This window comes from Gossypium hirsutum, chromosome D02, assembly GCF_007990345.1.
Source record: "Gossypium hirsutum isolate 1008001.06 chromosome D02, Gossypium_hirsutum_v2.1, whole genome shotgun sequence".
Classification (NCBI taxonomy): domain Eukaryota; kingdom Viridiplantae; phylum Streptophyta; class Magnoliopsida; order Malvales; family Malvaceae; genus Gossypium; species Gossypium hirsutum.
This window is the reverse complement of record NC_053438.1, coordinates 53,192,596-53,208,542: the sequence shown is the minus strand read 5'-3', so window position 1 is coordinate 53,208,542 and position 15,947 is coordinate 53,192,596. Positions and strand designations below refer to the sequence as shown.

At 29.8% G+C, this 15,947-nt stretch overlaps 1 protein-coding gene across 2 annotated transcripts; it reads right to left on the bottom strand.

Moving 5' to 3' along the window:
- Positions 1-2,763: 2,763 nt before the first annotated feature.
- LOC107909869 (plasmodesmata-located protein 6) lies at positions 2,764-4,945 on the bottom strand. 2 transcript variants are annotated; one of them, XM_016837558.2, is made up of 3 exons: positions 3,916-4,945; positions 3,082-3,207; positions 2,764-2,976 (listed from the first exon to the last, which is right to left on the bottom strand). In XM_016837558.2, the coding sequence occupies exons 1-3, from the start codon at positions 4,655-4,657 to the stop codon at positions 2,969-2,971; spliced, it is 876 nt and encodes a 291-aa protein (XP_016693047.2). In that variant the 5' UTR covers positions 4,658-4,945; the 3' UTR covers positions 2,764-2,968. The 2 variants fall into 2 exon arrangements, with proteins under 2 accessions (XP_016693047.2, XP_016693048.2); XM_016837559.2 differs by having other exon boundaries at positions 3,082-3,201; positions 3,916-4,893.
- Positions 4,946-15,947: the final 11,002 nt, after the last annotated feature.

The window sequence follows — 15,947 nt, the reverse complement described above, 5'->3', positions numbered from 1 at the left end:
GAATAAGCAAATGAGGATGGAGGCATGGCCTAATTGATGTGCACATTATTTAAACATCGACATTTTAATTTATATGGATGCTACATTAACACCAACTTCTAGCCGTTAAGGGTTTAACTATCACGTTATCTTTTTCATCCAAAAATGAATAATTTGAATAAAATTGCAACAATAAGGGTGCAATAGAAAAAAGAAATCAAGGTGCAATTTGAAAAATGGATAAATATTAAGGTAAAATTTACAATCAAGCCTTTGTAATATTATATAAAATGTAAGACATTCAAAAAAAAATATTGATACATACTTGATGCTAATTTTTTTTTATTTATCAAAATTTATTAATCTATTTTACATAAAAAATTATATTTGTACAAAGCTTATTAGTAATATTATAATTGTATATTTGAATATCTATGTATCGTATGGGTTTCAAAGTAGTCAGTTATTATGATCAAATTGATTATATGATCGGCTAGAATAGATTAAATCGATTGGTGGTTGGTTAATTAAAACCTATGGGATATAAATGAGTTTTTGTGAGAAAAAGAAAGGAAAAGGGAGAAATTGTGAGATATAAAGCGTGTTTGGTAGCACAGGATTTTCACAAAGACCTAGTATTGATTATAAAGAGACATACCCTCCTCTTGTGGATGCAACTACTTTTAGGTTCTTAATTAGTCTGACAATAAGAGAAGACTTGATTTACGCCTAATGGGTGTAGTTACAGCCTATTTGTATGACCCACTTGATAATAACATTTACATGAAACTCTTAGAAGGTTTTAAACTGCCAGAAGAAGCTAATTCATGTTCTCAAGAACATTACTCAATCATATTATACAGATCTCTTTATGGATTGAAACAATATGGGCACATGTGGTATAATCGCCTTAGTGAGTACTTATTGAGGGAAGGCTATAAGAATGATCTTATTTCCGCGTGCATTCTTATAAATAGGTTTGGATCATGATTTGTTATAATTGTTGTGTATGTTGATAATTAAAATATCATTAGGATTCCTAAAGAGATTTTAGTGATAATGGAGTGTTTAAAAAAAGAATTTGAAATGAAAGACCTTGGAAAGACAAGATTTTGTTTAAGGTTACAAATTGAGCACCTAAAGAATAGAATCCTTGTGCATTAAACACACATCTGTTGAGCACCCTAATGGTTGTTAGGTCACTTGATGTAAATAAAGACCTTTTCCGTCCTTAGGAAGATGATGAAGATTTTCTTGGTCCTGAAGTACCATATTTAAATGCTATTGGTGCATTGATGTATCTTGCTAGTCATACACGACCTGATATATCATTTGCTGTAACTTATTAGCAAGATTTGGATATTGTCCAACCCGAAGACATTGGTACAAGAGATATAGGTTTGTTCTTCCCTAACCTACCCAAAACAAATTTGGTTAGTTTTGCAGATGCAGGGTACTAATCTGATCCTCACAATGGTCGATCACAAACTGGTTATGTTTTCACATATGGTGGTACTGCAATTTCTTGGCGCTCTATGAAACAAACAATTGTTGCTACTTCTTCTAATCATGCTGAGATTTTGGCAATCCATGAGGCTAGTCGTGAATGTGTGTGGCTAAGGCCTATAATTCATCACATATGAAAAGATTGTGGTTAATTAATGCTCTGAAAAAGAAGCTCCAACAATCTTATATGAAGATAATACAACTTGCATTGCACAACTTAAAGAATGATATGTTAAGGGTGATAGAACAAAACATATATCACCAAAAATTTTCTTCACTCATGAACAGATTCGTTCAAGTGAGAATTTGACAAATCTTTTTACTAAGGCGCTCCCTATTGCTGCGTTTGAGAAGTTAATTTTAAACATTAGATTACCTTGTCTCAAAGATCTTAAGTGATACTTGCGTGAGGGGGAATAAATTTGTACTACATTTTTTGTTGTTGTGATATACTATGTATCAAAGGATTGTGTACTATGTTTTCCTTCATTAGGTTTTTGTCTCACAGGGTTTTTACTAGTAAGATTTTTAATGAGGCATATACTTTATACAATGAACATCCAAAGAGGAGTGTTATGAATGCTATTCAGTAGATGTTCAACATTTCACCTTTCATCTCCTCGTAACCCTTTTCCTATTTATGTATTAGAAAATGAGGAGTCTAATCTCCCTATATATTACTTGTAATGATGATAAAAAATAAGAGAATGCAATAGAAATCGTCATATTCTCATATCCATCTTTTACCTATTATTATTGTTTATAACATATATCATATTTTATGTATTTATTCGCATACTATTCATTAAAGTCAGGAATAAGCTTGTGTAAAGGAAAGATCATAAAACTAGCCTTCTGTTTTCAATAAAAGAAAAGAAAAAGGTTTGCGTGGGGGACTGAAAAAGAACAAGTTTTCAGAAACTTCACATCACATGTTTAAAGTTACACTCTCTTTGTTACTTTGCGGTGATGACTGATAAATGATTAACCCATAACTTACTGCTGTGCTATCATATTTGATAGATTACGTTCTATGCTGCAAACCCCAAATGATGTTCATCACATTCTTTAACATACAATTGGAAAACTTTTTGCCTTTCCTCACCTTTCATTTACCTTTCTTCCTTTTTCTTTTTTCGACTCCCTTTATTAAAGCTACTCATTATCGAATTTTATAAAGTTCCTTAACAAATGTCCTAAAGATACCCTTTCTGAAATATTTATATCTTAAAGAACAATGAAAAACATTCTTGCAACATTTGTGGGCAAAATTCACTGTTTTGACCAAAATTGAACAAATATATATATATATAAATTGTAATACAGAAGTGTTCACTAATTATAGACTCAGAAACAAGCTTAAGATATGATTGAAGTTTTGGGCTTTAATGTTCATCTTCTTTACATACATTTGTTTGCATAAACATCTTTTCTATCAACACCTTTTTTAATCTTGAGAGGAAGTAAGCAAAAACAAGTTTATTTAACCACCTGCAAAATGAGAGGAATTGGAGAAAAGAAATTAAACTTGGGATTTTTGTAAAACCAATAAAAAATAAATGAAAGAAAAGCAAATAATAAATTTAATTTGATTACCTTTGCTATCTTTTTCACACGCTTTAGACAAGGCTGATACAAATACTATGATCAAGGCAATTCCAGCAATGAGTCCAATTAGAATTGCTAATGTCTTTGCAATCTCATCATCATCGTTATCTGTATCTACATTCCACCCAGAGCACAATGTAAGAAAACATTAGAATTTGTTTTAATTTTTTCATATTATATATTAATTTAAAAAAGAATCACCTTTTAGGTGAGAACATTGGATTCTTTCTTAATTTCAAATGGGACCTTAATTCAAAAGTAGGACCACATTGGCCTAAATTGCATGCAAACATAAACTACTATCAACTATGAAGGTGCTTTTAACATGTTAGCTATCTCCCCACGAGTAGTCAAACAATATATATGTATCAAAACTATTGGTCTTTCATTTCCGTTTACTTTTACCACATATTTGACCACATTCAGCACAACAAAGTAATACTAGTTGTGATAAATGTGCAAAGTTAAAGGACTTTTTCTCTAAATCTGCATTCATTTATGTATCACTAAATCCTTTCCATCATTTACACGGAATAATTCCAATTAATGAATTATATGAAAAAATAAATAAAATAATTGATATTGAATGTATTTACTACATTCCATCAACTTACTCAATCACCCTTATATGAATTAGCTAAACTTTTGTTAAAGTTAATACAAGCATCTTGAATAATTTGGACCTACCAAGGATAAAACCATGCAATTCACATGGCATGAGAAGGAAAATCCAAATATGAAAAAAAATAATATAATCGGTTATGGTAAATTTCATGCAAATTCATATTTAATTAAGCAAATAGGGACGGCGAAACCGCTTACCGTCTCCGCCGTGGGAGTGGTCTCCGCCTTGGGAGTAGCGGGCGTAGCACTTAGCCAAATACATGTCACCCCACTTGGATGCCCCACAGTCTGTTTTGAGCCGTCCGATTGCCTCTGATAAGCAATCTTGGCACTCGGTCGGACTCAAATCCCCTACACACTGTGCCACACCTCGTAAATCCCCTGACTCGGCAACCCGAAACGGCTTGTATGTCCCGTCACTCGCTCCCAAGAAATCCAACACCGTATCACGCCGAGCCAACGCGTCGGAGTCAGTCGAGATCAACGGCCCACATCTTTTCACCACCACACTCTTGTCCTCCACGCCCAAGAACGTTGCGTTATCGTATTTAACGAAACACCCTTCGAGTTGCAACCCGCCACCCGTGGAGTCAAGGCAAAGAGTGCCGAGTTGACTCACCGCTTTAGCAACACAGCGGCCACAGTCACCGTTTTCGAGGTCGCCGCGGCACTGGAAGAGGCCGTAGACGGTGTCCTGAGAGGCTGAGATGGTGAAGTTGTTGTAAGAGGTGAACATGGCTGAGTTGACTAGGGAAGTGAGGATGGAGTTGACGTTATATTCATAAGGGGAGCCTGAAATGAACTTGAGCTGGGAACACCCACCGAAAACGAAGGTATCAGTGGCTGAGTTTGATGGGGTAACCAAGAATATTGATATCGTAACGAGAAGAAGAAGAAGAAGAAAAGGGAAAAACGAGGCCCTTTTCGTAGGTAAAGCCATGGAAGGTGAAGAGTGAGAGAGAATTGAAGGAGGATATGGAAGGCAGAGTGAGAGATGGCTTAAAGAAGCGGCTACCACTAGCAATGTATGGAAACCCGATTATTGCTTTGTTGGAAATTTACGTAAAGAAATGGAAGACACTAGCTTCACATTCAGTCTTTTTCCTACTCTACATTTTATAATTCAAATTATAGGAAAATAAGTAATTTTTTAATTACTTATATTCTTTAGAGATTAAAACATTCTCTCTCTCTCTCTCTTTTTTAACCTTTTTCTAATTGGTGGAGGAGATTACAGTAGTAAAAAGTTTTCCTTTTTATTGGACTTAAAATACTTTTGATATTATTTTAATTTTATAATTATAATTTAATTTATTTAATTTTTTATATTATGCTTACAACTACTCAATCGACAATTTTTATTTAATTGACTTACTTTTAAAATTTTAAATCATATAATAATTACTTTATTAAAATTATGTAATATTAATGTATCAAATATTAATTCTTATATAAATATTATATTAATAGTTAGTAATATTTTAAGATTAAGACTTAAGTTTGAATCTTATCATATACAATTGTATTGTGTGAATTTCTATCTTGCTTTATGCTTGAGTTATTTTTCTTTCAATTCTTTATCCGTACTTTATTCAATTGATTTTACATGCCATTATAATTATCAAACATGTATTTATATTTATACTTGAAACCTTAAAAAAAGTTATTAAGTAGTATAAAATTTGTTGCAAAATGACATAATATTTGGGTTAGGAAAATGTGGAAGATTGTTGGTGAGGTTTAAAGTGTGATTGAGGGACCGGTAAATGGTTGACCATATATATCACATTAAAGGATGGTGGGGGACTATGTTCTGCCACCCACATTTTATATAATAATTTATATTTTGGATACATACCATATAATTGATCTTTCAAAATCATTCTTACAAATTAATTAGCTGGTTAAATCTTCCAAGGGATTAGTTTAAGGAATATAAGGATGGGGTTAAATCAATCATCTTTACTCCCATCCATCCTATTCAAACGTTAGGATTCTTCTTTGCTGTTCTAGAAATTTTATGTATGAGAAAAAACTATTTCTAGAAGTTTGTATTTGGGATAAATGTCTATTTAAATATATAAAATAGATATGATTTTTAATAGATGACGTGCTCGTTTTACGGTATATGTTTGAGATTCATAGTTATCCTTCTTAATAATAATTTAAAGAGAAAAATTCAACTCAATTGATTATGATAAAAGTATCTTTTACTTTATAAAGTAAATTATATATGTGAAGGTATTTCTATCATTTTATATAAAAAATATTCACACATAATAAAATTTGAACCCAAACTTTTATAATTTTAAATATTTAAACTTAATCATTCAACTGAAATATCATTTATTATTTATATAATTTTTTATAATAAATTTTAATTTTTACTCGGTGTCGTAATCAAATATACGATTAAACACTTAGTAGGATGATAGAACAAAATTAGTTCTTTTTTGTAGAGCAAGATGTTCCTTTATTTAGTGACAAGACATTGTAACCATCTTCCATTTAGGGTGACTTTGCATATAGCTAGCCATTTTTTTGTTCTAGAAAAAAGGCACAAATTAAAGCAAAAGTAGGATATAGGGTTCTACTGATTACAACAATAAATGAAGTGGGTGGTACAGAAACTAGAAAGAAAAAAAAAAAAGGAGATTAGATTTAACAAGGTCCAAAATCCTTTTTATGATTAAATCTTAACAAGCAATAGAGTTTTTTTAGCTAATATTTCCATTCCACTAACTTTATTGACCTACCTATTGAAAATATAAAATAATTGTTCATCACAAATAAAGGTGTCCTCAAATGAGTTGGGGTGATGGAGTCAAGGTCTAATTTTAAAGTTTAGATTTGAGCTCCATTCATCTCATCCAAAAAAATTAAAAAATTATATTAATATTTTATAATTAAATTTAATAAGAATAATTTTTAAAAAAAAAAGTTAAGTTTTTGTCCAAATGAATCTAATCAATCGAGTTGGAATTGATACTCTAAAACATATTAAATTTTGGGAAGACCATCTCTCGTTCAAATTTAATCATGGGACTCAATAAATGATAATGGTTTAAAAATTTAAAAATTTGTCACAAAACATATAGAGTTTAATTAATTTAGTTTTTAAAAGTAGACTCTTGTTATATATAGCAAGGTCCTACTTATACTAGCTTTACATATACATTATAACTTATTATACAACGGATAAATATAAAATTTACACATAAATTTTAATTTAATATGCAATATGATGTACGGATTTTAATTTATCATAATTATATATATAACTGTAACATCCTATATTTGGTTCGGTCACTAGATTCGAGCTACAAGATATTATGAAAGATAATAGAAGAAATACATGTAAATCCGACATTTAGCAATAAAAAGTTCATTAAAGATTCATAAATCAAGTATGCAATGATTTACACATCAACTGAGTCCCAAATGAGCTTACGAAAGCTCTCAAAACATCCCGAAAATAAATAGGGACTTAATTGTAAACTTAACAAAATTTATGAAAATTTTAGTAAATAGTTACACGACCATGTGGTGCTAAACCACACAGTAGTGTACTTCAACCATTTGCATGACTAATGCCGTGGATTGCAGGGTCACATGACCATGTTGTCAAGCCGTGTAATAAATTGTGGTTGTGTGGACCTAATTGTAAAAATTTGCAAACATTCACACAGCTATGTGGTTGGGCCGCGTGAGAGACTGAGATCGTGTCAACATTCATGCATCTAAATTACCACTGGCACACGAACGTGTCAACCAACCATATTAGACACACAACCATTTGGCAAACGGTGTGTGCAGGAAAAGACACCTAATGTACAATTTAGCTCAACCTTACACAAGGACCTATAATGAATTCCTTTACTAACATCAACACTTGCTCAAATATGCAAATTTCATGCCCAAAATATAACTTATAAAGCATTCCTAAATGTCTAACCAATATGTCACAATAGGCACCGCAATCAACTAAATTATATCAATCCATTCACTTATAATTTATGCACTCATCCAATTATCACATTCTAAATCACTTAGCACACATTCGAGCTAGTCATACACATCTTCATATCATACGAGCATAAGTATAGTTCAACTTATCGAAACAATCCCATAAATTTGCTTTAAAACAATACCCAAATAAACATACCGAAATGGGCAAGTTCATAAATTTGAACACCAAACACATATATATTTATAACACACCTATTACATGCTACTGATAATCGAACCAAGATGAACTAAGGATTACCAACAGAGACACTGGACAGTGTGAGCTTTGAAAGTGATCCGATAACCAAGTTTCGCAAAGATATAACTACAAAAGACAAAAAAAAAGGGGGTAAGCATTGACATACTTAGTAAATTCATAGGTACTTAGACAAAACTCTTACTTCAATTTACAATTAAGTAAATAGATATAACCAATTTAATACGATTTCCTGTCAAAACATTTACAACAACAAGGTGAGCATTTCATGTATCAATCGTATAATCTCTCAATCAATCAGTACGACATATTTTCGTATCATTCAATAGGAAAGATCCAACATATGAATCATATTAACCAATTGATCATACCAATTCATATTCACAATCAAATACCATTTCTTTTAAACATATAGTCCTGTCACCACATATCACATTTATAAAGCGAGCATTTCATACACATAAACTATAAACTTTCCAATCATTTCGATATCACTTCCAAACAATTTTTAAACACATACTCCACATTCATTCAATTTCATCAGCTAACATTTTAATAGTCGTACAAAAATATCATTTCCAAGCAACTCATGAAATTAATCAATACACTTTCTTTTAACAATTAGCTAGATGAACTATATAAAAATAATTAGGATACCTAGTTATCCACCTTAAACATGCCAGAAATCTCAAACGAGCTAATCCAACCAAAAACACGCCTTGGAACTGATGCTAAGCCTAAAGGCTACACATCCTCCCCCAGAAACACACTTGAATCACTATAAATGTAACTCGGTAATCCGCAACAAATGATGGATTTCGGTACGTTTAGTGAACATATAAACATATCATTTGTCATCATCACATCTCATATCAAACCCGTAAAACGCGCAATATAACCCTGTTGGCATCCAATAGTATCCTAATTGTTTATTGTGTTCAACTGGGCATTTAAACAATATTTGTAATATTTATAAACAAAAACACTTCCATGTTATCAGTACACATGTTGTAAACAAGTCACATTCATTCTGAATTCATATGAATCATGTTTCACCAGAATTCAACATTTCTCACGTAAGTCCTTACTCACCTTAACATTAGTTTATAACATTTCAATTCCAACTCACAATATTAATAACATATATATTCGAAATTCAACATCAACAATATGTATATATACATTTCAATACACTATGACCTTACCTAATGTATTCGGATAACAAGTTGATTTGTAGGGACTATTTTGCAATTTTCTATTTTTTTATTTTCTTCCGTATGATTCAATCCTTGATCTATATAATAATTCATTTCACATTATCAGATTTTAACACTTCAAACCATCTAAATTCATGATATAATATATTTTATTCATTTTGCATAATTTTCCTAAAATTTTACATTTCATTCAATTTAATCCCTAAAGCTTAAATTGTTATATCTTTCAAATTCAAGCTTTGATGTTCAATCCAATTAAAAATTTGTCACTGTACAGCCCCCTAAAAATAAAAATTTTAGAAATTTCATGAAAAATTTTACATTATTATAATTTGGTCCTTATACACAAAACTAACAAAATTTACTTAACAAATTAGTCCCTATTCACAACTAAGCTCACAAGCATACCGTTAAACATCAAAAGCATCAATTTTCATCAATGAAAACATTTTAAAACTTTAATAGTTTTGAAAACTGAGATATGGGTTAGTTGGATGTAGTTGCAACAATCTCAAAAACATAAAAATTACTAAGAACAGGCTTAGAATGGACTTATATGCAAGATAAAAAAAAGTTGGCCAAACCTTAGAGTTTCAATAATGGTTTTCTAATGTTTCTCTTTTCGGTGGAAAGTCTAAATGAAGACGATGATGTTTATATTTTATTATTTTAACCATTACTAATATTATTATAACATGATTTAACATAAAATAATTAAGGAAAATAAGCACTAACCGCAAAAAAGTTAAATTGCTACATTAGACCTTTAATAATTATTAATTAAACATTTTATTTCACAAAAATCAAACTTTTATGGTTTTTACGATTTAATCCTTGTATTCTAAATAACCATCCGATCATTAATATTGTCGGACCAAAATTCAATTCACTTTTATAATAACCTTGTAAATATTCAATAATAATATTTATGAGCTTGATTTGTGAAAATGAGGTCCAAATACCTTATTTTCCAAAACCACTAACTTTTAGTATGCACCACTTGTACATTGATTAATTGACCAATTAATAAAATCTTTTAAATCACCATTCACTATTCCATTATATCTAAGTCATAAATATTAATTAAATATATCTATAGATTCTCTTATCGGAATTGTGGTCCCAAAATCACTATTTTCGATACCACTAAAAAAAAGGGTCATGTATTAATAGTATAATCTCTCAATCAATCAGTACGACATATTTTCGTATCATTCAATAGGAAAGATCCAACATATGAATCATATTAACCAATTGATCGTACCAATTCATATTCACAATCAAATACCATTTCTTTTAAACATATAGTCCTATCACCACATATCACATTTATAAAACGAACGTTTCATACATATAAAATATAAACTTTACAATCATTTTTATATCACTTTCAAACACATACTCGTCATTCATTCAATTCCATCAGGTAACATTTCAATAGTCGTACAAACATATCATTTCCAAGCAACTTATGAAGCCAATCAATATACTTTCTTTTACCACTTAGCCTGATGAACTATAGAAAAATAATTTGGGTACTCAGCTATCTACCCTAAACACTACAAAATGCTCAAATGAGCTAATCCAACCAAGAACATGCCTAGCTCGAAGGCTACATCCCTCCAAAAACACATCTGGGCTGTAACATGCCAAAAACGACCATTTGATATGATCTAAGCTTGATATGTCACTACTCAAAATTAGACTAACTTTTAGTAAAACAATTTGGTGGAAGCTTTATAAAATTATTACAAAGTTTTAAATATAAACATATGATAGTTGTGGTTTTCCTGTAGTTTGAAATAACGTTCGAGCCATTTGGGTATAAGTTCAAATATAATAACTTCATTAAACAGAATGCAAAAATTCAAATCCAAACATTGATACTTAATAAAAATCTTGTAAAAATATATTTTTGTCAAAATATAAGTTCCTTATACAATACATTTCCAAAATACATTTATACGCCACTTCTAGAAGTCATGCATGATACAGAACAAAACAATCAACTCACAAAAGCAACAACACTATGGCGTAGTTCTTTTAACAAAGTCTTTCTTAAGTCTACAAGCTTGAGAAGGAAAAGGTAACTGTGTAAGTTCAAATGAACTTAGTGAGTTCCAAGAAGAAATCATACATAACATTACTTACAACACAACTGAACCTTTCAGAGACATTTACACACGATGAACATAGTAAACCCAATGGCGTATACAGAACACAGATAGATTGAGTACGCCAACTCACTTAACACATGGGCGTATATTGTACACCATTTAATATATATAATTTAGACAACTCATCATGCCAGGCACGTACCCAGAATTCAGAATTAGAAGCATATCATACATTCTCATTTTCATACATTTACCCCTTCAACACCTTATATCATTTTCATTCAAAATAGCATGTTTTATTGTGATCTGCCAATCCGATTTGCAATATAGTTGCCCTACCGAAGGCTACACAAACATATCTCTTCTTCTTCATCACCATAGGTCAGATCATTTCATACATGTCAAAAGCAGATGGTAGTGGCTTAAGCATGAAGAATGATGCTTACTTTATATCATAGATAGACTGAACTCAAACTGATGACTTTGGATTACCATTATCCACATATACACCTTTCATCCATTACAAAGGAGGATTACTTACCTTACACTAATTATATAAACAAGAAATTTACAACATATGGAAGTAAGAAAAATTTCACCAGAAATTCTAACACAATATACAAAGCGGGCCCTTTGCCTTTATCATTTGGACCCTTGTTAGCTTCTTGAGCTAAAATAAAGATATTTATGTATATTAGATATTCAAATTATCAAATCTGAACATGCATGCAAGAATTGACAACAATCAATCCAAAATTAGGAAGCTTCCTTCCTCACACACCATTCTAACATTTATGCATACAGTACGAAAAACACAATAATTACTTCAGTGATAACCTAAGGGTTCATTATTAATTACCAGTGAGCTAGATACTACGAACCTTCACTTTGAAGAAGTTCTCTAGACTTAAGTTTTTCAAAGACTTTCAGAGGAAATCAAGAAAGAAGAAGAAGAAGAAGAAGAAGAAGAAGAAGAAGAAGAATAAGAAGAATAAGAGAAGTAGAAGAAGAAGAAAAAGTAAAAGTAAAAGTAAAAGGTATTCAGAAAGATCTCCGTTATCCTTATATACTTAAGAATGGAGACAATGATTAGTGAAAAACTCAAAAAATTCCACTAACTCTCTTAATTCACGTGATTAAGTGCACTTAACAAAATTTAGGTTTTATCATCTACAATAGTCTAGTTCTATTCTAACTAAACTTCAACTTGACTAACTAAATCACCATACAAAGATAATAAACAAATCTAAAAAACTGCAAACTTAACAAGTTCGCCCAAAACTTCTAGGTTGGATAGATACTTAACAAAAGAGTCCACCAAAACTTAGAGCTTGCCAAACTAGGATTTCGTCACATGGCGTAGTACATAGAATTCTATGCTTAGACGGAACAAATACTTTGCTTACTCAAATCTATCATTAATTTACCATCTATACGCCAAACAGTAACCAAATACGAAGACTTCGTTAGGCGAACTGTTTCATGGGCACTAAGTACTAAGCCCAAAGGCTACACATCCTTCCCCAAAAACACGCCTCAATCACTATAAATGTAACTCGGTAATCTGAAACATATGTTGGATTCAGGTACATTCAATGAACATATAAGCATACCATCTGTCATAATCACATCTCATATCAAACTCATACAACACACGATATAACCCTATTGGCATGTCAATCGTATCCTAATCGTTTACTACGTTCAATCGAGAATTTAAATAGGATTCATAATATTTATAAATCAAGGGCACTTCCATGTTCTTAGTATACATGATGTAAACAAGTCACATTCATTCTTAATCCATATGAATCATGTTTCACCGATATTCAACATTTCTCAATTAAGTCCTTACTCATCTTAACATTAGTTTATAACATTTCAATTCCAATTTACAATATTAATAACATATATATATGAAATTCAATAGCAACAATATGTATATATGCATTGCAATACACTATGAACTTACCTAATGTATTCAGATAACAAGTTGATTTGTAAGGACTATTCTACAATTTTCTATTTTTCTTAATTTTCCTCTGTACGATTCAATCCTTGATCTATATAATAATTCATTTCACATTATTAGTTTTTAACACTTTAAACCATCTAAATTCATGAATATAATATCTTTTATTCATTTTGCACAATTTCCTTAAAGTTTTGCATTTTATTTAATTTAGTCCTTAAAGCTAAAACTATTATATCTTTCAAATTCAAGCTTTAATTTTCAATCCAGTTGCAAATTCATCACTATAAAGCCCTCTAAAAACCTAAATTTCAGAAATTTCATGATAAATTTTACATTATTATGATTTGGTCCTTATACACAAAGCTAACAAAATTTACTTAACAAATTAGTCCCTATTCACAACTAAGCTCACAAACATACCATTAAACATAAAAATCTTCACTTTTCATCAATGACAACATTTTAAAACTTTAACAATTTTAAAAACGGAGATATGGGTTAGTTAGACCTAATTACAACAATCTCAAAAACATAAAAAGTAATGGGCTTAGGATGTACTTACATGCAAGAACACAAGTTGGCCGAACCTTAGAGTTTCAAAAATGATGTTCTAATGTTTCTCTTTTCGGTAAAAAGTCTAAATGAAGATCACGATGTTTATGTTTTATTATTTTAACCATTATTAATATTATTATAACATTATTTAACATAAAAAAATTAAAAGGTGTTAAATTGATACATTAGACCTTTAATAATTATTAATTAAATATTTTAGTTCATAAAAATTAATATAGATCAATTTTTACAGTTTTTACAATTTAGTCATTGTACTCTAAATAACCATCTGATCATTAAAATTCCTGGACCAAAATTAAATTCACTTTTATAATAACCCCGTTAATATTCAATAATAATATTTATGAGTTCAATTTATGAAAATGAGGTCCTCATAGTCATTTTCCAAAACCATTGAATTTCAGTACACACCACCACTTGTATCTTGACTAACTAACCAATTAATAAAATCTATTAAATCACGATTCATTATTATATTATATTTAACTCATAAATATTAATTAAATATATCTATGGATTCTCTCATCGGAATTGTGCTCTCGAAATCACTGTTTCTGACACCATTGCAAAAACGGGTCGTTACAATAACATTTTAATTTTGTGTTCATTTATGTATATAAAATTTTGATTTTGGTTTATCTATACCTATTTTAAAACAAATACATCAATTTATTTTCATGTTTAACTAATACAAATATTTTTATATGTAATATGAAATGTAAAATGATACTATATCAAAAATAATGTTAGTGATTTGTGAAATTGAATAAAATCAAAATATCGTGTATACAATTACACAAAATCAAAGTTCAGGTGTCACAAGTTATATTAAATTAAAGTTTATATGTAGTTTTAAGATTTATCTAGTGTTTCAGAAACAATATTGGCGGTCGAATCGATTAGACTACCGCATGCCAGTTAAACCAATTTGATAAATGATTTAATAATAGCTAAACAAACAATTAAAAAATTCATAAAAATAATAAAAATTATTTAGATCTATAAACTAGTTGAACCATCAATTTTTTTTTTTGATTTTCTATTTTTTAATGGTTCAAAACGATTCACTTGGAGGCTACAATTCTTTTATTATCCAATGGTTGCAAATATTAGCATATGTTAGCATGAAAAATTTTCAACATTTCAAAGTCCAAACTATTGAATTTTATTATCCAACGGTTGCAAATAGTAGCATATGTTAGCATGAAGTATTTTGACCAAGGTTTGCAAAATTGGATCAGTGGTCGAATTGATTAGGCCGCATGTTCAACAATTTGACAAGTTTGATTGGTTTGTCTGATTCAATTAAATAAATTATTAAAAAATAATAAATAAATAAAATAAATGAAAACAAAGTCTAGTTTAACCATCGTTCAATCGATCTGTATCAATTCCTAGGTCAACTGGTCTAATGGTTTTCTCTAGACCAGTACCCTTTTAGTTCCCGATTCAACCGATCTAACCGATTGATCCATTTCAATTCAAACAACATTGATTCTAATGACTAGTCCTATTATCTAATGGTTGATCTAATACTACGTGTTCATTTTGATTTTAAGGGTTTAATTTCTAAAATGAGGATCAATAAATGATTATAATTTATTAGAACTTATTATGAATTTTTATAATTATTTTTAATATGTTTTATTTTTTATAATTATTTTTATAATTTATTATAATTTATATAATATTTATAAGTTTTTATGAATTTTTATAATTTTTGTAGGTTTACATAAATTTTTAATATTTTATTTCTATTACTTTTTTTATTTTTAATGATTTTTGAAATATTTTTTTTGATTTTTTGAAAAAAAATATAAGATTAAATTTGGAACTATCATGCGTTGCCATTTGGTTGGTCTACCAACTGATTTTAACGGTCAACATAGTGATGAAAATGATTAACTATTTCGACAATGAAATCTCAATTTAATGCAATGACTCAATTAATATTTTTTTTCTTTTTTCGTAGGCAAAAAAATTATTAATCGTGGCAATTAGGTCCTACATTATGTAATATATGTAGGCGAAAGAATTGTGGAAGTTTAGGACAAACTGAAGAAAGGTCCAACATTGAGGAATGGGACCAATCTATGTTTTTAACAATATGAAATTTCTAG